General features: G+C 45.8%; 9 protein-coding genes across 9 annotated transcripts; 4 read left to right on the top strand and 5 right to left on the bottom strand.

Annotated features, from left to right (window-relative positions):
- Positions 1-1,008: 1,008 nt before the first annotated feature.
- Positions 1,009-2,073, top strand: AOL_s00076g702 (uncharacterized protein; the record flags this gene model as incomplete). The annotated part of the gene is made up of 6 exons (XM_011123254.1): positions 1,009-1,022; positions 1,088-1,159; positions 1,218-1,252; positions 1,333-1,410; positions 1,491-1,951; positions 2,017-2,073. The coding sequence occupies 6 exons, from the start codon at positions 1,009-1,011 to the stop codon at positions 2,071-2,073; spliced, it is 717 nt and encodes a 238-aa protein (XP_011121556.1).
- Positions 2,074-2,523: 450 nt separating this feature from the next.
- Positions 2,524-4,159, bottom strand: AOL_s00076g703 (uncharacterized protein; the record flags this gene model as incomplete). Its single annotated transcript, XM_011123255.1, has 2 exons — positions 2,524-3,102; positions 3,197-4,159. 2 exons carry the CDS (start codon positions 4,157-4,159, stop codon positions 2,524-2,526), a joined length of 1,542 nt encoding a protein of 513 aa, XP_011121557.1.
- A 1,395-nt stretch (positions 4,160-5,554) lies between these two features.
- On the bottom strand, positions 5,555-7,452 carry AOL_s00076g704 (uncharacterized protein; the record flags this gene model as incomplete). The annotated part of the gene is made up of 3 exons (XM_011123256.1): positions 5,555-6,879; positions 6,934-7,250; positions 7,415-7,452. 3 exons carry the CDS (start codon positions 7,450-7,452, stop codon positions 5,555-5,557), a joined length of 1,680 nt encoding a protein of 559 aa, XP_011121558.1.
- Positions 7,453-10,440: 2,988 nt separating this feature from the next.
- AOL_s00076g705 (uncharacterized protein) lies at positions 10,441-11,607 on the bottom strand (the record flags this gene model as incomplete). Its single annotated transcript, XM_011123257.1, has 3 exons — positions 10,441-10,801; positions 10,873-11,422; positions 11,481-11,607. The coding sequence occupies 3 exons, from the start codon at positions 11,605-11,607 to the stop codon at positions 10,441-10,443; spliced, it is 1,038 nt and encodes a 345-aa protein (XP_011121559.1).
- A 239-nt stretch (positions 11,608-11,846) lies between these two features.
- Positions 11,847-15,108, bottom strand: AOL_s00076g706 (uncharacterized protein; the record flags this gene model as incomplete). The annotated part of the gene is made up of 7 exons (XM_011123258.1): positions 11,847-12,102; positions 12,162-12,931; positions 13,002-13,671; positions 13,744-13,820; positions 13,885-14,765; positions 14,860-15,002; positions 15,086-15,108. The coding sequence occupies 7 exons, from the start codon at positions 15,106-15,108 to the stop codon at positions 11,847-11,849; spliced, it is 2,820 nt and encodes a 939-aa protein (XP_011121560.1).
- Positions 15,109-15,558: 450 nt separating this feature from the next.
- On the top strand, positions 15,559-16,712 carry AOL_s00076g707 (uncharacterized protein; the record flags this gene model as incomplete). Its single annotated transcript, XM_011123259.1, has 2 exons — positions 15,559-16,601; positions 16,661-16,712. 2 exons carry the CDS (start codon positions 15,559-15,561, stop codon positions 16,710-16,712), a joined length of 1,095 nt encoding a protein of 364 aa, XP_011121561.1.
- A 466-nt stretch (positions 16,713-17,178) lies between these two features.
- AOL_s00076g708 (uncharacterized protein) lies at positions 17,179-18,794 on the bottom strand (the record flags this gene model as incomplete). The annotated part of the gene is made up of 3 exons (XM_011123260.1): positions 17,179-17,294; positions 17,344-18,439; positions 18,513-18,794. The coding sequence occupies 3 exons, from the start codon at positions 18,792-18,794 to the stop codon at positions 17,179-17,181; spliced, it is 1,494 nt and encodes a 497-aa protein (XP_011121562.1).
- A 1,311-nt stretch (positions 18,795-20,105) lies between these two features.
- AOL_s00076g709 (uncharacterized protein) lies at positions 20,106-20,829 on the top strand (the record flags this gene model as incomplete). Its single annotated transcript, XM_011123261.1, has 2 exons — positions 20,106-20,631; positions 20,747-20,829. 2 exons carry the CDS (start codon positions 20,106-20,108, stop codon positions 20,827-20,829), a joined length of 609 nt encoding a protein of 202 aa, XP_011121563.1.
- Positions 20,830-21,984: 1,155 nt separating this feature from the next.
- On the top strand, positions 21,985-23,193 carry AOL_s00076g710 (uncharacterized protein; the record flags this gene model as incomplete). Its single annotated transcript, XM_011123262.1, has 2 exons — positions 21,985-22,381; positions 22,451-23,193. 2 exons carry the CDS (start codon positions 21,985-21,987, stop codon positions 23,191-23,193), a joined length of 1,140 nt encoding a protein of 379 aa, XP_011121564.1.
- Positions 23,194-23,502: the final 309 nt, after the last annotated feature.

A 23,502-nucleotide genomic window follows, 5' to 3' on the forward strand; every position in this document is an offset into this window, starting at 1 on the left:
TCCTTTTGTCTTTCCATCCTTTCTTCCCTCTTTTTTTCTTTTGCTTCCCCGCCTCCCTTCCCCGTTCTCTCCCCCTTTCCCTTTCCCTTTCCCCGTCCGCTCTTCTTTTCTCCTTCGCTTTTATGAAGTTTAGCTTTCAGGTCTCTTTGGCCAAAAAAAAAAAGAATGACGCAAATCAAAGGCAGCGACCAAACAGGAGGACTGAATAAAATTCCAGCTGTACCTTTGTTTGTTTATTACCAGCCTCGATTATGCTTATGTGTCTTAAACTGTTACTGCTCAAGATGCCATCCTTCTTTTTTTCTTGTCTGTATATTTTCCCCTTTCTTCCTTTTCCTTGTACTTGATTTTGAAACGACACGGGTAATAGACCCCGAGGAACACTTCTCCTTTCCGCTTCTCATCACCCTAGAAAAGTCAGCCATTAAGCTAGCTATTGCCAATCAATTTCCCCATGGATACTTATGTATGCCCTGTGAAAAAAATATCGCGAGATTGTACAATGTTAAGCACATTAAGCAGTGACATGTTACAGAAGTTGAGTGGTTGCAATCAAACGTGCCAACCGCCAAGTATCCGACCTCCCCCAAAGCTCCACCACAAAACAAAAAAAACTCCCACCTCCCTAAGCTAACCAAGCTCTCCCTTCCTCCCATCATCCCTCATCTTCATCCATAGGTGCATACTACTGTTTATCTACTCAAGCACCTCTTAATTTATTTCCTTATTTAGCTACCGCGACCTCTACCGACGCCATACCCAACGAGACCCTCCGATTACCTCCCTCAGTGCAGGTGGAGGTAGCGAGCCCCCAAGTTTTCGAATCCGTAGCTGCCACCGCGAGCCCTGTCAACAAAGGCGCCCCACTCAAGACCCGATCTCGACCTAATCCTCCTTCTCCTCGTCCTTCCTCACGACGCCACAAGAACATAGACGCGCTCTCATCGTGGGCCTTCTACATATCAACTTTTAAATACCTCGGTTTACGATCCCTTATTCTCGTTCGCAATGGGAGAGTCAAGGTACCTTTTTATCCACACGCTACACCCGAGTGTAAGGTCAAGGCTAACACCCCTTCCCTCCCTAGACAAGAACTTATAAACTGGCTAAACGCCTTGCTGCAACTCAACTTAACAAAGGTTGAACAATGTGGAACTGGGTATGATATTCCTTTGATGTTATTTTTAAGACTCCAGACGTTGACATGTCCACAACAGTGCTGCCTTCTGCCAGATCATGGACTCCATCTCCGGTTCGTCTACCAACCCGCCCAAAGCAACAGCAAAATCAATAAAACAAAAGAAAACTAATGAATGAATGAACGACCCTTAGGAAATATCCCCATGGCAAGGGTCAAGTTCAATGTCAATACAGAATATGCGTATCTCCAGAATTTTAAAATTCTAACGAGTATGTTTCGAGTTCTAGTATACACGCCGCATCAATCAAGCTTCTAGTATAACTAATAGGCCGGTCGTCATAATATGCAGATGCCTTCTCCTCCCAAGGAATCGACCGCCCGGTTCCTGTCCAGAGTCTAGTCAAATGCAAAATGCAGGATAACCTAGAGTTTCTACAATGGATGAAGAGGTACTGGGATGCCAACTTCCCTGGTGGAGAATATGACGCTGTGGCACGACGGAAGGGCCAGGGCGTGGCTACTGCCCCAGTTTCCGCCCCACGTTCCACAGCGGCACCGAAAGCGCGGGGTACAACCCCTCAGGTCACCGGGCAGAGGACCAGAACACCCTTAGGCGGTGCATCTACAAGCGCTCTTCAAGCTGAGATATCAACGTTGAAGGAAAGCGTTGCCGGACTCGAGCGTGAGCGTGATTTTTACTTTAGCAAATTGCGTGACATAGAACTTTTGTTGCAAGAATCCCAGGAAGACCCAGCCGAAGACAAGGGTGGTGTCATAAAGAGGGTCCATGAGATCCTATACTCAACAGAGGTAAGTACCTTTGAAAACTGTCTAGAATATGAAATAATGACATAATCTAATCGCTGCCTTATCAGGATGGTTTCGAAATACCCGAGGAAGAACAAGGCGGCCACGACGATGAAACTTTTTAATTCCATCCCGGATGAAGATTCTATTCCGTGCTCAAGAGAATTCCCTCAACGCTATAAACCGTAGAATAAAATCATTTGACTCCACTCCCCACCCCACCCCATTCTTTATGACTCTGGAAAAGAGAATGTCCCAAAGTCCATTTCCCTGAGAATGTGCTGTTCTTACAAGTTATATCCTGGCCTGCAGCGCACGTTCCAGCCGCGTGGCAGACAGATGTACCTCTACAGTAGCCTGTTGCCATTCACCAATTAACCTAATAGCACTATCACACTCATGGAATTAATTGTATTAAAGATCCAATAGTAAGCCGATGGTAATGCGAACCAACCCCTCAAAAATCAAAGCCGCCATTAGAAAAGCGACCTCCATGGGAATGTCCGCCACCCCCAAACCCGCCAAAGGGGCTTGCCCCACCTCCTCCAAAGTGGAAACCTCCGCCACCCCCTCCTTTAAGTCAGAGTTGCAGTTAGATTGATGGGATTCAGGTCTTCTCGGTTATAAAGGGATGGTTCAAATAGCTTACCCATAGCAGCGAATAACACGCTAGGATCGATCCCCCCGCCCATTCCACCGCCAAACATCTCGTTAGGATCCTGCTCAATATCAAGGCCTCGGTCGTAACGATCACGTTTGTGCATGTCTGATAGCGTCTCATATGCCTCACCGATGTCTTTGAATTTAGCATCAGCATTCGGGTTGTCCGGGTTCTTGTCCGGGTGCCATTTGATTGCCATCTGCCGGTAGGCTTTCTTAATCTGCTGCTCGTTTGCGTCTTTCTCGATACCTAGGATTTTATAGTAGTCCTTTCGCAGCGACTTCTTTAACTCGAGCTCCGCTTGTCGGATCTCCTTCGGAAGTGTACCATCTTGTGGGTTCGAGTCGTAAAGTGCCTTAAGCTCCCGGACAGCCTCCTCCCATTTACCAGCTTGGCCGAGAACCTTGGCTCGCGTCCTCTTTGCTTTGATGTAAGTAGGGTCGAGTTTCAGTGCGGCATCACAATCCGATATAGCATCATCGTAACATTTAAGCTATGAAGGATTTAAATATTAGTATCTTAGGCAATGGATTCCTGAGTAGTGAGAAAGAGAGAGAGAGAGAGGGGGGGGGAGAGAATATATATACTTTCGCAAGAGTCATCGCTCGATTTTGGTAGATCTTTGCATTCGTGCCTTTGTTCTCAGGGTCGACACTCAGAGCTTCGGAATACAATATCCTTGCGTTTTCAAAGTCGCCTTTTTTGAATGATTCATTACCCATCTCTTTCTTTTTATCGAGCTCTTTCGCCCGCTTCAAATATACCCTTGCATCCTTAAAGTCGGGATCACACCGCAACGCTTCCTGGAAGTGCTGCGCCGCTTTGGCGTTCTCGCCTTGTGCATATAGAATTCTACCACGCATGACCAATGCATCTGGGTCTTTTGAATTTTGCCTTAACAGGGACATCACAACATTTTGCGCCTCCCCGAGACTGTTTGCATTCCCGATTTTAAGGTTTCCTTCCGCACGCATTAGGCGCCACTTTTTTGGAACTTCGGCACCGTTCCCTAGCATCCGTTCAGCACGGTCTAGAGCATACAATGTCATCGAGCGGCTTCCGCTTAATAGTGATGATTCAGCGCTCTGGATATGCGACAGCATCTGCTGAGGAAGGCTCCTATCCGAAGTTGATATTCCTTTGGGTGCCTGCCCATTCCGAGACAACGAGTACGTATCCAAGAGTTCGAGTGCTTCCTTCGGCCGACCCATCGAGGTCAGGATTCTCGACATCCGGAGTACAGTTTTGTCGACACCCGGCTGTAAACGATCTGCCTCCTTGCAGTCTTCCAACGCCATTCGATAGTCACCATTGGACATAAAAGCAGCTGCCCGATTGTTGAAGTATGTTGCATTTAACGGGTCCGCAGTGATTGCTTTTGTGTATTCCGCTATCGCGGAAATATAGTTTTTCTTTTTGAAAAAATCGTTTCCAAGATCCTTACAAACCTCAGGATCGAGGGTTCCTACGGATCCGGTTTGACTATCACTAGAAGAAACCCCATTATCAACATCCATCGGTGTAGGATGGTCAACAGGCGATTTTTCCATGATTTTTCGCGGAAAGGGTGGAAGTAATTCGAGAACGAGCTCGATACAATCCTTCACGCGGCTGTCGATATGAAGCGGGCCTTAATAGAGTCGAATTAAAGTGGCGAGATAGTGTGGAAATAGAGACAAGCGATATACCACGGAGATATAAAATTGGCGGCTCGATCTGAAACCGGCTAGTCGTAGTTACTTCCAGTGTTTGGCTGCTATCTTTGTCCGTCACGCTTTTGTTGCAATCTCGTTGGTAGAATAGGTTGCTCCGTTTGTAGGAAACCGTTGAATCCTTTCGCAGGATGCGGGATGGAGAATATCGATCGTGTAAGTTGATAACCGTTTTAGATAGCTAGCGAACAAAAAGAAAGAAAGAAAGCAAGGAAGGAAGGAAGGAAGGAAGGAAGGAAGGAAGGAAGGAAGGAAGGAAGGAAGGGTTCACGATCGGTGGAGGATATTGTACTCTTAGCCGGCCGTATGGATGCTGAGGGTTAGAGTCTGTGCTTTCTAGCAGGAGGAAAACTAGGTTGGAAAAAAATAAGGTGTTCTCCATACAAGGGCGCGGTTGTGTGGGTTTGGACAGACGAAGTTCGAGAAGCTTCCACCGATCAAAACCTCTCAGCAGTTAGGTACCTACTAAGTAAATACTCAAGCTTAGTAGGTACCTATAGACCATTCTAATTATGGCGAGCAACAGCACAAACACCATTCAGGAACTAGGTAGTAGTTACAGTGCTTAATCGGGTACATGCATCTACATATCTACTTAGTATTTACCTTGTAAGCAAGGGATGTTATGTTAACTGGATAACTGTGCGGTAAGTTGAGGAAGTATTCAAGTTCTAACTTAGGCAGGCGACCATATATATATACATGTAAGTAGTAAGTACAAAGGAACATCCCGAAATCCCAAAAACAATCCCGAACGGAGAATAAAAAGTAAAACACAAATGAAACCCGTAAAATAAAATAAAAATTAGAATCCTTTATAATGCTGTGCTTTTTTTGAGGCTTCTCCTGCATGCGCCGATAAATGGTAATAGAAACATCAAGACTTGGATAAAAAACAAAACTGCATTCGACAACAGCGACAACAACGACAAAATATAACGACGACGAAACCGCCAACCTGGAAAGTTCACTTGCTGCGGTCGTTCAAAAACGCAATGTGATTAGAGTCTATAACCCGGACGTATTTATATATAGAGAGAGAGTGTGTGGGAAAAAAGTAAAGAAAAAAAAAAAAGAAGAAGTAAAAAGTAAAAAGTAAAAAAGTAAAGGGAAAAAAAGTAAACCGTAAAATTTGACAAATGTGAAACGCCGATGTAATGCTGATTTTGAGGAACTCGGTGGTCAAAGATGATGATTAAATGTCGCATACCCATCCGGGTTCAGTTATTATTATTAGGTGCTATCCGAAGATCTAGCAGTTCCGGGGCGGGAGTCTCTTATTCGGCGCTTTGGAGTACCCTTGATCTTAGGAGCTTGGTGGACATGGCATTTGTAAGCGTGTCTAAACCAGGTCGTTCCCTTCTTCTTATTGCTTACGAGACTTATCCATTCGTGACAAGAATGGCAAAGGCCTTCCCATACATCTGGATTACCATCCACGCGACGGACATCCTGTGGCTCCATGAACGCCTGGCCGGTAGCGGCACTGATGCCATGGGTAAAAGACTTGTCATACCAGAAGGCAGAATTCTTCAAGACGAGCCACCTTCCAGGCTTGCAAATGCCGCACCACCCTTCCCTTTTATTCCCATGATTACGAACCCACTTTGGGGTATACAAATCACCCTCGAATCGAAGCTCCTGTTCATGCGGCTTCATGTCGGGGTCTTCGGGATTCATGTCTTCCTCTGGCGGGTCCAACTGTTCCTCAGATAAAGCGGCGTAGAGATCTGGGGGGCTGCACATGTCGCCATAGTGATAGTGTGGATCATTGTTTGACTGGAGCATGCGTAGGTATGCCTGTTGTCCGGTAGGGAAAGGGTGGTCAACCTGTGACTCTAGAAGCGGCCGAGCCGGTAAGAAGGTTGGCGGTACACGGTTGGCATGGAACACGGCGTGATTGTATTGTGGGTAAAGAAATGCATCGGATTCACAATGACCTGGTGAGCACTCATTCAGGGTATGCAAGATTCCCGCTTCTGACATGTTAGGTCCATTTGCTAGCTCAAGTGTCGAGGCTATCGAGGTTACAAGGTTTCCGTATCCACCAAACGGACTGCTACCCGGGAGGTTCATGCCCGTAGACCATCTTTTGTTCCGGCCTTCCATGGAATACGGCGTGAGTCGAGAATTTTGTCTTGGAGATGGTGATGCCTTTCCCCTACTCGGCACCCGAACAAGATCGGACATATTTCGAGGGGATGGGAGAGGGGATGGGTTGGTAGTTGAGGCACAGGAATGAGCTGAGGCCCCACGGCCACCGAATTGGTCATTGAAGGAGAGAGTTGAAGCATTATTGTTTTCTTGCGAGGACAAAATGTTATCGTAGGGGATAAGGTCCGCTGAGATGGAGGTCGATGCGTCCGAGAGCCTTCTCGACAGGGAAGCGGTAAGGCTACTACCATCACAATCGGATACCGGTTGTGGATAGGAGAATTTTGGGTGAAGATATACACTTTGCGTATCAAGATCCTCACTCGCAGGGAAGTCGGTGATCAATGGTTCTGGGTCCACACCGCGAACAATTATCCCATCTTGCGACACCGGCCAAAAGGCAACTAGAAACTGTTAATACCTTAACGATATGTTTTAGCGTAGTTGGGAGAGCCTACCATCGTAAGACTGGACCGTTGGTTGGCTTGGGATAGATGGGTTTGCATCAGTCCGAGTTTGATAGCAACCAGCCGACCAGAGCTGGCTAGGGCCACCATACGAGGGCCCACTTCCCTGAAGGCTGAGAATGGAAGACTTACTCAACCTTTCGTGGGAGTTCCGTGGGGCCTGGGTTTGCCAGTGAGCTTCTTCGTTTATTTGTTGGCCCGACTCGAAATATGATTTGTTTGGGAGACCTCGTAGGGTGGCGTTAGCGTCGAATGGGCTATTGGAAGAAGTCCTGTCGTATACACTGTTGGAGGAAGAAGTGCAGTCGCTGGAGAGTGTAAGAGTTTGATTGATTAGTAAAAAAAAATAATAAAAATAATAAAAATAATAATAATAATATCATGATGATGATGATGATGATGATGATGATGATGATGATGATAATAATAATTTTAAATTAGAATAGTTAGGTGACTAGGACGGAATACTTACGAGTATGCGGAGTCGTCCATCTCAAATGGGGAGTACATGGCTTTCCCAGTTGCTTATTATATATAAGTGTATATATATATTATAATGATATATAATATAATATTTGGGTGATAGGATTGATATGTAAGTGTGGATAGATAGCTCGAGTGGATGTATTTGATTTTAGAAATTCCAATGGTCGTCAAAATATATATAATCGTCTGTTTACGTTGAGGGAGGTGTTAAGAGAAAGGATTAAGTAGTAGTATATAGTCGATGCCGAGCGAAAGCAGATCGTACGCGATAACGAATGTAATAGCGGACCCGAATGTTCGAATGTGAGGTGATTTAAAGCTGAACTGAAGAATGAAAGAACGAAAGAAGGAAGAAAGGAAGGAAGGAAGGAAAGAGAGAAAAAAGGATATATAGAATTAAAGCAATCAGAAGCACCTAGTTTGAAAGGGAATCGTTGAACATCAAGATAATATAATATATGGTAGGAAGTAGTAAATAAGAGTAGAGTAGTAAATAAGAGATATAAACCTATCTACTTAAGTAAGTACTTACTGATCGATAGCGGTCTATTCAGGCGAGTGGCTTTCTATATATATACCACCGGTACATGTGCATGTACAGGGCCCTACTTATATATCGTCGAGATCTCGCAGACCAGACCAGACCGGACCAGCGCCAACGAAACGGCCCCTGTAACAGGCGTACATACATACATGTGTGTGTGCCCCCCAGGAAAGGAAAAAAAAAAGAATAGAGAATCTAATAAAACATATTCAGACCGACTTACCCTTCCTGGAGATGGTCCAATAGGAAAAGCATACATAGTATAACCCAGCCTAACCCAGGATGGCGAGAGTAAGGAGACCAATTGTAATTTTTTTTTTTTTTTTTTTTTTTTTTTTCGTACACTTTGCTTCTTTCTGACCACCCCATCTTCCTTGGTCTCATCGTGTGCCTCCGGAAATCTGTCGAGCTTGTCCCCGTTTACATATTCGAGCCTTTCGAATTCGTTTGAGCTGCAAGGGACAATCACAAGTAGTACCTACTTACTTACATACATACATACATACATACATACATAAGTACCTACATACACAGTAATTATAATTAAGTATATAACCCTCCAACTGTGCCGAAGAGAAGAACATACATGGTAGTGCTGTGAATGTGCGCGCATGCAAACATCCTTTCTCCCAAGGATGGATTGGGGGGGTTCGATGAGGTTTGAGGTCTGGTGAGGATTGGTAAAAATAGCTTTCGCCAAACTAGCTAGCCGACGACTTTGTTTCATGATGCCCGAACAAGCCAGCAACCAGGCCTCGCGTGGGCGCTATCCTGGTAATGTTCCTGATTGGGGCACACACAAGTTTCCTGATTAGACCGCCTGCATGATGTATAACCTACCTGCACTGGTCCTTGCTGATGGAGGTTGAATTTGAATGAAAATAACTACCTAGGTACCTACATAAGTACTTAAGTAGGTACTTATATATATAATAAAATTTTAAATAGGAAGAGGAAAATAAGAGAAAGAAAGGAAGAAAGAAAGAGAAAGAGAAATGAAGATAAAACAAAATATAATAAAAATAAAATATTATATTATATTATATAGGTAATATAATAGAATAGAATAGAATAGAATAGAATAGAATAGGATGTAGTAGAATAGAATATTCTTTTTTAGGAAACTGTCAACCTAAAACACCATCGGTCTCGACGGGATGGGATGGGATGGGATGGGATAGGGTGGGATGGGATGGATGAACGGGTACAGATAAGACGTAAGTCAATTACCTCCCTGTTATTGTTCAATGTCCGGCCTGGCGAAAACGCCAAGACATGTCAAAAACATATATACACTTGTATCATATCATATCATATCATATAACGTCGTCACATCCCATCGGTGCCAGTTTTAAGTTTCCAATCCTGGCGTAGGCGCTTCCCCAAGTGGTTCGTTATCAAAATGTCAAATGCCAATTTCCCCAGGTTTGCCCAAGATAACACTCCTTCTAAATTTAACTAAAATTGAATCCGGGAATGTATCCTCACGCGCTTCCATTCCGGGGGGGGGGGCATGTGCCAACGCAAGCGACTTTTAAACGCTTCCGGCACACCCTATACAGTATATAAGTAAGTACTTTACTTATATACGAAGAAGTATGTATGACATACATACATACATACATACATACATACATACATACGTACGTACGTACATACATGATTTCTTCGTATATAAGTAAGTAGGTACTAAGTAAGTAAGTAAGTACTTGAAAAGTACTCAAGTAAGTAATTATAGCTGTAACAACACTTGAGGCGCCTACTGCAGTCCCCTTGTAAATTTCCAGTATACGTAGGGATTTCCGTCATACATACAGTACCTACTTAAGTAAGTACCTATTACCTCTTTTGACGATCGTTGCAACCACTTCGTGTAATGTGCATATATAACCTTGTCCTGCCAAACGTGCAAACTTTCTTCTCGCATCTGTCGCATATCTAACACTCACTTCTTGATTACTTTGTCCGGTGTTGCTTGGCATACCGGTCTGGTTGAGCCTTTTCCAGTCCGTTGTGGCAGCCTGGGGTTCTCTCTCCAAGTGCCCGATATCGATCTTCCTACGGTCGTAATCGTATCAGGTATATACTTAAGTACTTACTCAAGTACCTACTTAAGCACTTACCTACTACCTCTTACCTATATACGCTTTGTCGACTATTCTCTTTAGGTTTTCTTAATTGGTTCGTGATCAAGGCTACAGGAATCTCAACACCTCCCTTGTTTGGCTGCATTGCACTAGCTTAGGTACTTGGGTGCTTGGGTACTACCTAGTACTTATATTACAACAAACCCCCTTCATCTTACAACTGTGATCTGTTTTGTACAACGAAACTCCAGACGTCGGCCAAAGCACAACATTACAACGCTCCAATGCATATGCCTCAAATGTTCGACGCCGCTTTTCGAATTATGAAACAGTTTTGAGTTGATAAAACCATTGGGTTATAGAGTGATAAATTATCTTTTATTAGCCACTGTTGTTTTCATTCGCTCGGTCAACAGCAACCCGAGCGTCGCAGCTGCGGCAATAAGCCTCGATAGATACCGACTTATCGTTCTGGGTCCGATCCCCAGAGATGGTTGAGTTCCGAAGAGCTGTTCTTGCCTGGCGGCATCTCGATCGCTCTCTCCATACCCAGAGTTCCCATTCGCTCATAAGAACCGATTTCTCAAGGCTATTTATCAAGGATAATGTTACGAGTATATCATGTCTATACATACCGAGCTTTCTCCTTGCCAATTCGAGCTTACTCGAGAATGCAACATGATTCTGGGAGCCTGTTTCGATATCATCTGCAAATGCATGAGCATTGAGGAATTTTTGGAAACTGGGTTGTAGAGTGTGTTAGCTCCGGTAGCTGCGTTATTATAGACCGGGAAAATAGTAGCCTTATCTTACCACTGTCCGTTTTTCGCATGAAAGCGTGGTGCATTGAATTGTGTGGCTAGTTCTAATTCCTGGAGTGTGATGGACCGTTTCATGGTACTGGAAGGAACAACTCCAATGTTCTCAACGTATGAGAGGGCTGCTCTGCTGTGCCAGAATTCCTTCGCGGTACTGACTGATACAACGAGGTTCAAAAGGACAGAAATTCCCAACACACCCAACAGAATCAGGTTGAGTTTCAAGGATCTGAAGACTCCAGTAAATGCGATTGAAAGCCCGTGGAGAATGGTGCCGGTAAAATTGTATACCCGTGCTGTTAAATAACGAACAAAAAACTCTTTGTAGGTTGTTTCCAGCATTGCCGATGAGGGTGGGATATATAAGACGGATTCAGGAGCCGCAAAATTCATTGAATCCCCATTAATAGTGGCTTGTCCGTACTGGCTAATGATTTTAAATAATTTCGCCCCAGCCCCAAGAATGTGGACTTCATTAGAAATGATAGAAGCCAGATCTTGTGCATCTTCCTGCAGAATTTGCCACGCTAGGTTGCCAACGGCATCTATAACCGAATCAGACCAAAGGTGTCGATCAGCTAGGATGTTTTCAATTTTACATACCTCTCCACATGAGCGGCTCTTTTAGCCACTTAATGTTTATCCACAACGAGATGTTCGAGCTTGATTTCGATACCTGGGTTATGACAATAGTTGTTACTAATGTAAGGGCCTTTGCGGATGGGATCATCCAAGGGTATTTTTCATCAAAAACGGTGTAATATCTGTTTTCTTCCAAAGCATGTATGGTTTGGAAGTCGGTCAAACTAGATCCTTTTTTTTAAATTAGCAAGCGTAGTACTGATCAATGTTTCAAGATGTAAGAGGAACCAACCGTGTTTATTCGTATAGTAGAGCGTTCTTTTGCCCCTGTTATCCCCGGATACCACCCAAGGACTAAGCAATATTTCTAAGGCCAAAGTGTTAAAATTAGTCGGTGTGCTGGCCCAAGCAGTTCCACGAATTGGTGACTTTACCGGAGGACCGTCGTTTTGAATACAGAAGGTTGAAAACTTTTGATCTGTCGCCAAACAACAAGCAGAATAAGGATTTCGCCGAAATAGGGAATGTTTGGCTAAAGACATTGACAGTATTTGCGGGCGGAACGAATGTATATGGCGAAGTTGTTAAGACTTGTGTTTGGCCGCTTCCAGCTTGAATCCCAGTCACCTGCTCTACGATTTGACTAGGAATCGCTGTTAGAATTACTCAAAACGCTGGGTATAGAGGGTAAGATGGGCTTACCGCATCGATCGATTTCCATGTGATGTCGGATTCGATTTTGAGGATACATCTTCCAAGCCCTCGCCTAAGCTAATCTCCTCCCAGCTATCACTGGTTGGACTTTGTTGAGGGTCATTGTCCATATGGGTAAGATTATCCACAATTTCATACAAAGATGTCTGTTTTTCGATAGCCGTAAGATTTACAAGGTATCGAAGCCGCCTTTGGAGGACCCAGATAGGCTCCAGGAATGTAGTCACAGAGATATCTTCACCTGAAAGAGGTCCCAGTTCTTCTACTTCTCTGAGATGGAGGCGGATTAGGTCGCTAGTATTTCCTGGGGTGACTTGAACCTCTGTTATAAATTGAAGTCTAATCTGGTTGACGAGAACAAGACCTAGATAATGTGAGTAGAAGTACATTGCCGTAGATGTGACAAATGCCCTTCCAGGGAATTCCTGGGCATCGTTTGGCTTCCACGTGGCGCGGAACACCAATAAAACGATTTCATCCCGTGGAACCTCGGAAAATAGTATTCTGAACTGTGCATCGTGCTGCCGAAGCTCATCTGGATAGTTTGTTGGATAGTAGTTATGCTTGGAAGGATGTTGGGCTTGTGGTATTGACGAAGCTTGTGAGTCTAGATCTAGTGAGACGGCTTTACGATGGCTATGGGCAGTCCCACTCGTGTCAGATGTCGATAGTATAGAAGGAGCTAGGTTGACCTTTTCTCTGCTTTGATCTGGCTGCCTATTGATCGCTTCATCGTATCTGCCAGAGAGACCCCAATTCTGCACCCGTTAGGTTTAAAATCCATTGGTTATCAAATTGACTAGCAAAAGGAGGGCAAAAGAGTCTTACTGATGTACCCCAGGAGTTTGCCATAAGCCCGCCAGGCACAGTTACAGTGTGATCAGAGGTTGTAGAAGCCGCGAGGGCTTGCTTAGAAAGGTTAGTTGACATTGGCAGGTTTACAAGGGTTTTAGGCGCTAGAGATAACGACGTGCGTCCGTCGGGGATGTTGGACCCTTTGGATACTAAGCCAGGGGCCGATGTAATCGTATAATTTGAGGTGGGCTGTAATACAGTGTTGAGAGGCAAAACTCCGTGACTTGCTGATATAAGTGCTTGTATACCACCGCCAGGCATTGACTTCCGGTCATTACCTATCTGGCTAGGGTTTAAGCCTGTGTTCTTTCGGGATGGTATTTCAAGTATTTGCCCTAATCTCGAGGTCTGGGAGCCCGAAGTCATGTCATCAATAGCAACAGGAGTTCGTTTCCCCATATCGGCACTGACACGGGACACTTGCTCGGAATTCGAAATACCGAGACTGATAGGCTTTTCTGTTTCATCTTGCCGTAACATTTGTGCCGAAGCAAATTCTGCACGAGGGGGGGATATAGAAAAAGCTGATACAGCTGCTGCGGCTCCCGATGAGGTGAGGACCGCAGCCTGTTTGGCAGCTTCAAAAACATTTAGCCAGGTGCTCAGCTCCTGTTGTGTTTCTGCTTGCAGCAGGATGCTGTTACTAAATTTGAGAATGGCTGCAAATTAGTAAAATATGTTGCTGATGAGGTTATTACTTGCAGAGGAGGTATACTCTTTGGTTTTGATCTCGAAACAAAACCTACGATCTTCTTGGAAAGCCGGTTTGACATTACACAAAAGAAGTCCAATCTATGAACCAACAATAATGTCAATAACTGGGTGCCCAATACACCGACCGGGCGTGTAGACCAACCTTTTCAGTTTCTTCAACCCCGCTGCCTTTTGTACCTTGCCCCTGGAGTACGAGAGACCCGAATATCCCGTCTTTAACGAAGCACCAGCGCCGAACCCAAATGCTCCGGGTGCCTTGTTTGCCCGTCGCGGATCTAATAAAAAGCCAACCCTGTTTCTCGATAGCTTCGCTGCCTCTAGATGTGGGGGCGGCAGACTCTTTCCCCCTTGTTGTCAAAAATGGCACGGTGCTACTCGAGTAGTCGTCGAGTTCCCTAGAAGGCTTTGTTATGTGCCTTGCTTGTTCTTCCATGTCTTTACGAGCTAGTGCAAGCTCTTGTTTGAATATTTTGGCTGAAGATTCCATGGAGTCACTCCAGCATCTGATCCTATCCATGGTTGATTCATACCGATCCACACCTAATGTAAATCCTTTTCTATATCGGACCTGCTCTCTCCATAGGTCTGTAGTTACGCGTGTAATAATTCTATCAAGTCCTGCGCGTAATTCTGGGGCTTTGACGCAAAAGTCAAATGATGCACGGATATATGTTTTGCGGCTTTCGTGTAGCTGAAAGGCATCTTCTCGAAGCGCAGAGGCCTCCTTGCCTTTAGATTGTCCCGCATATCTTTGGAGAAGCACATCATACCGCTGTTGGGATGCTTCGAAAACGCGTTTGCACTCCTTGAACTGCCGGATGTCATTTCTTAAAAATTCAGATAAAGGCTCTATCATCTGGGGTTGCATTCGTTTTGAGTAAGCAATTGCGATACTCCAAAAATCCCTCCCTGCTTCGGCCAAGAGTTCAATTGCAAGAAGCGAGTAGTCATGGTCAAGGATTGATTCGGAAATTGAAGATGGTATCGATTGGGAAAACGTTGCTGCGAGAGCTTCTTCTAGACCTACGCCGAAAGTATGCCGTTAGATTTTTGGATAGCCCATATATAGAAAACCAAGGCTTCCAGCTGAACCGAAAACTTCCCTCAGTGCGCTTACCTCCTAGTTCCTGGACAACTTTCAATATGCTACGAATGTATCCCTCAAGCCACTTCTCCACAATATCAACTTGTTCACAAAAATGTATGATATTTGCCCGAAAGGTCGGAGAATCAAGAGCCGATTCTTTGAGATTTACTGGGCTATTGTTGATGGGATAAAGAGTAGCGAAGGTTAGGTAAGAGGCAGCTTTGTGGGCGATTGAGACAGGGCCGGTGGGACATACATTAGTGAAAGTGGTATCGCCATATCGTCATCGGGGTTTGCTTCCAACCGATATGAAGTATTCTCAGATTTCCGCTGCCGGCGTATAGAATAAAATCAAGTGGTGTACCTACTCCCCTGTTCTTGAAAAAGTACAGAGGGGCAAGAATAGAGGAGAACTTCTGATTTCGAGTGGTTCGAGGTATGGATAGGAGGTCGAGCAGATTCGATTAATGTATCCGGAATGGGATGTCGGTTTGGGGATGCATGTTGTTAGGCGAGATATCCCTGTCCATGCCATTGCTATTTACGTGGATAGTAGCACTTGGCCAAGGCTGGTCCAAAGCCGAGGTGAGAGGTTCATTATTAGGGACCCACTTCGTCAACCTTTCTGTCCATGTGCTCACATACTTGAGTAAGCCATCGCCATTCACTGCGGGACCGCACTTGAACACACACCCGCCAATCTGTTTATCAATCCGCACTGTAGCAATTATGTATAAGCCAGAGCTTTCGATTGCTTCCTATGGGACTGAAGCTCTCCCAAAACCGCATACGATTTACAACGTCAGCATTAGACTACCCCTACGTTCTTTTTCACTCAAGAAAAGATACTCGGATTTCGATGAGCTTCACAAGGCCCTAATTTCTTCAGAGGGCATACCACCCCCGATACCCCTCCCCCCAAAATCCTACCTGAAATCCACGGTATCAAACAACGAGTTCGCCGAGGAGAGACGCCGGGGCCTCGAGGAATATATACATGCAATACAGAACAATAGGGATTCAAGATGGAGGGAATCGCCCCCTTGGAGACAGTTCTTGAACTTACCTTCATCCACATCCAACTACGAATCATCAACAACCAGCATAACGTCTCACCTGAGCTCGATCTCCAACCACACGCTGACTGACCCCGTACTATGGTTAGATGCACATCGAGAAATGAAAGCGCTCCTACAAGATGCGAGATCAGAGATTTCGAGAAGGGACCAGGCCACATCAGTTGCAGATCAACACGATGCATCAGCGGCTGCCAAAAAGATCCTCGTTAAAGTATCTAGCTTGTTGGACAATTTGGAAAGAGGACTGACGTTGCAAGATAGGGTGACGGGAACTAAAATACTAGGAGATGGCGAAATTAGACGACGCAAGGATCTGTTAGCGTCAGGCATAAAGGAGCGCAATTCCCTTGAAGCCCTTGCAAATAGTCTCTCAGCGAACAAACTTCAGGGTAGTATCAAAAACTCATCGGAAGTGACAGTTACAAAAGAGGCGCTGGCAGCAGCAGTAGGAAATATACGCGGAAGATCCGCGGGAAGGGTTCTAGGAGCCCCCGTTTCCGAGACCGATAGAACTAGGCAGTTGGACAATTCTGGTGTTTTACAATTACAACAAGATATCATGAAGTCCCAGGACGGAGACCTTGAGGCCTTGCTTAAGGCAGTTGGCCGTCAAAAACAAGTCGGAGTGGAAATCGGGCGGGAGCTCGATGAGCAAAATCAACTCCTTGATTCACTTGGTGTCGATGTAGAAAGGTACCACCCGTCCTCTCTCTTATACAATATCATGCATAACTAATTAAACAACAACGTAGGGTCAACGATAAAATTAGGGTTGTTAAGAAACGAGTTAAAAATATCAGTTAAGGGGGTTACGAGGAATGTAGCCTTAGGTTTTTGTCCAGCACAGAGGTGAAAGGTGCGAAGACTAGTCTTTGAGTCGCAGCAGCGTTGGCTAACGGGCACTTTTAATAGTTGTACAAATGATTGATTTACAGTAAAACCATGAACCCTGACCACGGGCCTTTTTTTCCGTTCTTCAAATATCGGTGCAACGAGGCCAGTCAACGTTATATGAAGAGCAGACCCTCCCTTTACAACCTTAAATGAAAAGATAATTAATGTTCACAAGTTTACCTTCCTATTTTACGCTTCTTCCTTCCGATTTTTTGGCTTGACTCCCTTTTCGAATTCGGATTATCACGGCAAAGGGGACAATACCATTTCACCGTTTTAGGAGGCTCTGCTGCTAGCTGGACGCACTCCATATGAAACCACTCCTTAGGGCACTGCTAGCGAGTTAGCGATGTTTTTATTCTGTAAAGTAGCCATTTTAAAGAACGCATACGTCATCATTATCGCACCCCACCATAGTACCAAAGCTGATTCTGTTACAAAGGCAATATGTCGGCTCATTGGGGTCAATCGGCATATCATCACCATCGTCACCTATTTCATGTCAGCATTTAGAGTAGCTCTCAGAATACAGGACACATACCATATTCCCCGTTCTGGTTCGAGATATCGTTTTCCTCCGACTTTCGGAGTTTCCGGACGCTATGGGGCTGGCCTCGGTCGGGCTTCGCTCCCGGTTGGTTGGAATCGGTCAGAGTCGCATGTCGTTTAGGGTTGGTGTCGGTTTTTATTTTGTGGGGAGGTACGGAACCTGGGCCAATTGGTTCAGTCCGTGGGTCGTTGCCATTTTGGGCAGAAACCCGTCTTATACTCGACCTCTGCCGAGAGACTCCCTCGGCTTCACACGCCCCGGTCAACTCAAATGGATGTTGCAAGCTGTCGAGATCTTGAGCTGCGGCTGCAGCGGCAGCCTCCGCCTTTTCCCTCTCTCGTTTTGCACGTTTCATCACATTCAATCTCATCCCTTTGTTATCTTGACTTCTTTTAAGCGCTCCGATCGCAATGCCACTAGTCAAACCCTCCCCCCCTTCTAGTACTTTTTCAATGTCTGCTCTGTTTTGGCCAGTTCTTCGAGCCCATTTTCGGAAACCCCTCACTCCACGCCCCAGCATTTCGAGCTGCTTAAGCATCATAGCGTCAGATGGCTGCCAAGATGAATTCTTCTTCATTCGCTTCCTCAGGACTGCGAGCTCCAAGGGCTGGAGCTCAAACCAGGGGAGCCGGCGGCCATCTTCACTGGAACAGTGTGTAAGAGAAGACTTCCGATCTGCTTCGGAGATCACTGCTCGCGGGTTTGGTGGATCATCCCAATCAGATTCGCTGCTAGACTCAAGTACCATCTGTTGGGAGCTGTTGCTGTAAGTCAAAGCTGCTTTAGAGCTACTAGATTTGCGAGTTATGGCCTTCTCGTCAACCAGACGAGTTGCAGACTTCTTTCTAGACGCTGTAGAATTCCTCACCGAGACACTCGACATACGGGGGGTTTGGTGGCGGGATAATGATGGCAATGATGCTCGACGCTGACCATCGAGCCTCAGCGTGATACGCATTTGCGCATCGCTTTGGTTGGAAGGTCCCCTGTCCCTGCTAAGCTCTGGCACCAAACTTTGCCTCGGCACGACGTTTATTTTTTGAAGGCGGCGTATGATATCGGATAGTCGATTGAAGTGTCTGTCGACCTAGGGTACCGGCCGAGGTCAGTGAAGATAATATTTACTAGTAATATGAAGGAAAAGGAGACAGGGGTCACACGGTTTCATAAAGCCTGACTGCCTCCGCGACGCTTTCTTCTCGGTCGGTAAGCCCAGAGTTTAAAGGATTAGCAATCCCCTTTCGAATATCCCCCAGTCGTCCTGTTAGAGCAGTTTCTGTGTTTAGTAGAGGTTGGTCACCCCCTTCTGCAAGGGCGCAGTATTCGGTAGCGACCTCATGGACTGCAGCGGCGCAGACCCCATAATCGTAGTCGAGCTTGTGAATGAGACTAAGGGATCGTGCGATATCGCAGTGGAGATATTCTGTGTCTAGGCGATACATTTGTGTAAGAGATGTACAGATACGCTCGGCCTCCAAATAGCACTGTTCGGAAATTCTCACAATCGATATATTCCGAAACTATGGAATGGGCATCGGGATTGCTCCCAGATGATGTTAATGTTGGCGAGAACCTGGTGTCCATTGGCTCTGATGGTGATGGTGATGGTGATGGTGATGGTGATTGTGATGACGACAACGACGCCAGTCACTTTCAGGAGCTTTCCGCCGAAGGATTGTTGTTAAGGAGGAGGTAGTATACACTTGAGCTAGTTGGTAATGGTCCTTTGGAGATGGCGACGCATCTTGATTTTGTGTTGGTTTGACGCGCTCTGCCCAGCAGCAAGCGCGTTTATTGCCAACAACTTGCTGGGACCGGTACCCACCTATCTAAATACTTATTAAATAGGCACTTTAAGAGCTAAATAGGACCGAATGTGAATACCTCTAACCAGAACTCCCTTGGTTCTAGTTCCAGAAGTTCTGTCGGTCCTTACCTTCTTTGAATATGAAAAGGTTAGAATTGTTCGTGAGCCTGGAAGGATTGCAGGCAGTTTTTGTTTGCTCATGATCTTATCATCAGGCACAAGTAGTAGGTACTACTTAAGCACGGGTGTAATTCCAACCTCTCACAGCTCTACAACCCAACTAACTACCTTCCCACCCACCACTATTATATCCATGCCCGAAATCAGATAACCTTCAAGACTCCCTCTACAACATTGTCATCATGAGCACACCCATTACTCCGCAGTATTGCCTCCTAAAGACCGTTAGACGGTGGCCCTATACAAAAACATCCAAAATCAACCAGGTGGTCTTGAAGAGGTTCTTCGATAAGGAGCCTTTTTTCGATCGCATATGGGATCTGTAAGCTGAAGCCCATTTCATCGTGGCAGACACCCACCCGCTCACCCTCTCAACTCTGAACTTACAGTGCCATTTCTCCTGCTTAGCTACATTGTGGAATATTCTTCCAACGGAAACGACATAGGCGGGATAGTGGTTCCTTTGGAACAAGTAAAAACCTTCTTCAGACAAACCGAGGCAGAAACAGCTGTAGCTCTTCTTAGAAGCGATAGAGAGCTAGCTTTAGACCTTGGCCCCCCAACAAACCATGCTATCCGGCTCGTTGGTAGATCGTCAAGCTGGGACGATTATGAGGGACTTTTTGCAGCATCTTCATCGCCCCCTTCTTTCCCAACCCGTGAACACACCAGTACCAGTACCAATCCCCCCATCAAAGGTCCTAGACAAAATAGGACCGCAAAATCAGACAAAAAAAGACAGACGCAAATCGAAAATAGGCGCAACATGCTGAGATCAGCTGTTGAGATCTTCAACGGAGAAGGGGATTGCGCCTTCTTCTCGATAGACATCGAAAGCTGGGAGAGGAACCACGATATTGTAACAGAGGTTGGGCTAACAAAATATACCCCTAGTACAAAAGTTGACCAAGGTGAAAGAATTGGCGAAAAAATCAGCGATCACATCATTATCAAAGAACATCGCCGTTACAAGAACGGCAATTATGTTGCGGATGCATCTGGCAACTTCGAATTCGGGAACTCTAGACTGGTTCCTCTCGCAGAGATCAAAGAAACTATTGTGGCTTTTATGTGCGCACCAGAAAAATATCAGCGAATCCTTATCGGCCACGATATCAATGCTGATATTGAATACCTACGGAAACTCGGATATGATGACGAACTGAAGGATTTCTCGATGATATTTGATACCGTCGAGATATGGAAAGCATTTGCTGATACATTTGACGGGATCGGTTTAAGCAGGCTATGTAGCGAGCTGGATATCTCAGCATGGAATCTCCACAATGCCGGTAAGGGTCTCCAACTCCAGGCTCAGCTTCCAAAAATACCTATGTAATATTCGAATATTATATACAACATAAGGTATGTACATGGTTATAGGGGCTAAATATTCTGTCAATTTAGGGAATGACGCCAGGTATACAATGGAGGCGTTTGTGAAGATGATTTCAAGAACTGCCAATGGAGAGGGCCGCTTTTCCAGGTAGTTTGGCCGATTGCATGTGGGGAAGTCAGCACCTCGCTAGCAAATGTATTTTATTTAAATGGTTCCTGTCTACCTAAGTACTTAGGTGCCTACCTGCCTACCTGCTCCCTAAACACCCAGTAGCCAAATACGTAATCAAAATCTAAAATTGCAAGAACACCGAAGGATATCATATCGGATCAAGATGTGTTGCGTGTGGTGTTTGTGTGGTACAATGTATGCTTCCAAATACGGCTAGAGACAGATCGACAGCTACCGAAACAGGCAATTCTGGCCTAATCTGTCCAAAAGCACAAAAAAAAATACGTTTTCTTTCTTCCAATCATCGAAAAAACTCATTCATCCACCTCCACATCATCATCCACCATCCGCCATCCACCATCCTCTACCTCTCCACCACCACCACCATCATCGCCGACTTCTCTCTTCCGCCTCTCAAACACCCTCTCCCCTCCGATCTCCTCCAACACTCACACATTCTACCCCGTCCCCACATCCCCATCTTCATCGTTCTCTCCGGGTGCGTCCTTCATACCGAAGCCCGTGAGACCTCACTCTCGACCACATACCCTTAGGTCCACTTATAGAAAGTATGTAAAGCCTGCTCCCCCCGCCTGCGAGCCCTCGTCGCCACTAAATCTGAAATATTTGTGCTGCATAGCAGTGGGCAGAAGAGAAGAGATACTTAATCCACAGCTACTCTTGCTCTGAAATTGCTCAGGCCGGAGCAGTGCCATAGTATTGAGCCCACCCTTCGTGAGAATTCTTCTCCAAGGTCCGACTGCATATCCTCCCAAGCTCCAACATCACCAAACTATTCCGAGTTAACATTACTTCCTTCTTCACAGCTTTAGAACCTACTCTACAAACATACACTGTATCTTTTTGCCCCCCCGATCATAATACTGCCTCCAACAAAGCGGTAGCCGTCAAAAGCATCGGGCCACCTTACTGAAACTCACCCGCTAAGGTAAGCCACAAGCCAAGCATCTTCATCTTCCCCTAATTAATGCTAGTAAACGCGCGACAAATTGAATGAGGTTACAAATACAATACCCAATCTGCCAACTGAAAAAAACTCCCCTACCACATATCAATCGCACTAACAAACGGTCTCGCTTACAGAAACCTTAATCTTACTTCAACCGCTATCGAAATGTCAACTGAGGACAAAACCACCACCGCTGAAGTGTCAAGCATTTCAAACAAGCTTCAAACCCTGTCGGTCAACGACGGCCAAGACCGGGAAGGTGAAGCTGGAGAACCCGTACGAACCGACGAGGACTATGCCCAATCTCCCTTGACTCTTCGAGCTATCGTTTCCTCCAAGGAAGCTGGTGTCATTATCGGCAAAGCAGGAAAAAATGTCGCTGACCTTAGAGACGAAACTGGTGTCAAGGCAGGCGTCTCGAAGGTTGTTCCCGGTGTTCACGACCGAGTCTTAACTGTCACAGGCAATCTAGACGGGGTCGCGAAAGCCTATGCGATGGTTGCTCAGACTCTTGTTGATAGCCCACCAGGTGCCATCCCAACTACTCCAATGGGAACTCATCGTAAGTCAATACCAATCCCAAAAACACCTTGTTCCTCAGCTAGGGCCTAACATCTCACGAACTACTTAGCAGTCCGATTGCTCATATCCCATAACCAGATGGGTACAATCATCGGTCGCCAAGGATTGAAAATCAAACACATACAGGATGTTTCCGGCGTTCGGATGGTTGCTCAGAAGGAAATGCTACCACAATCTACCGAGCGTATCGTCGAGGTTCAGGGATCAGCCGATGGCATCCGACAAGCAATCTGGGAAATCGGCAAATGTCTCGTTGACGACTGGCAGCGGGGCACAGGTACCATACTTTACAATCCAGCCGTCCGATCAAATACCTCTCACGGCACAGGCTCCAGTCCATCGGTTATCTCCAACGGCGGTGCTGGGACCTCCGGGCCAACAGATAGGTTCACCAACGAACGCCCCAACCGTGGACCAGTACGTACCGGCAATGGTACCGACTTTTCGGAACCCTCTCCATCCTTCCCGAGACGAGGCCACTCCGATTCCACTTCCCGGGCCTCGGCACCTGCCCCAAATACCGAAAACGGGGAGGAGCTTCAAACCCAAAACATCAGCATCCCGGCAGATATGGTTGGCTGTATTATCGGGCGCGGTGGCAGCAAAATTTCAGAGATTCGTAAAAGCTCTGGGGCTAGGATCAGCATCGCAAAGGCTCCGCACGACGACACTGGTGAAAGAATGTTCACCATTGTCGGAAGCCCACAAAGCAACGAGAAGGCCTTGTACCTCCTCTACGAGAACCTTGAGGCAGAGAAAACGCGTCGATCGCAAGGCAGCGGCCAGGACTAGAGGATCCTGGATGTTCTTTCTTCCCGATTTCGCTGCCGTATCTTCGCTCCTGACTACCTCTCGAATCACTTCCATGAAACCCACAATAAATTTTAACCACCCTCCCCGCAGATTTTTAAAAGCAAAAAAATAAGGCCTTGGAAATGGAATCCAGCAACCAGCTTACCTTTTCACGCTGGTTTTTAGCCCTTTCAACCATTTTTCTATCCTAGTTGCCCACTCTCCCATTTTCCGTCTATCATCCATTTGTCTTCACTATACGCACACTATCTTGGATTGACAGACGAACTCCCTGTATGGTTGCCCTTT

The sequence above is a fragment of the Orbilia oligospora genome (assembly GCF_000225545.1).
Source record: "Orbilia oligospora ATCC 24927 unplaced genomic scaffold scaffold00076, whole genome shotgun sequence".
Classification (NCBI taxonomy): Eukaryota; Fungi; Ascomycota; class Orbiliomycetes; order Orbiliales; family Orbiliaceae; genus Orbilia; species Orbilia oligospora.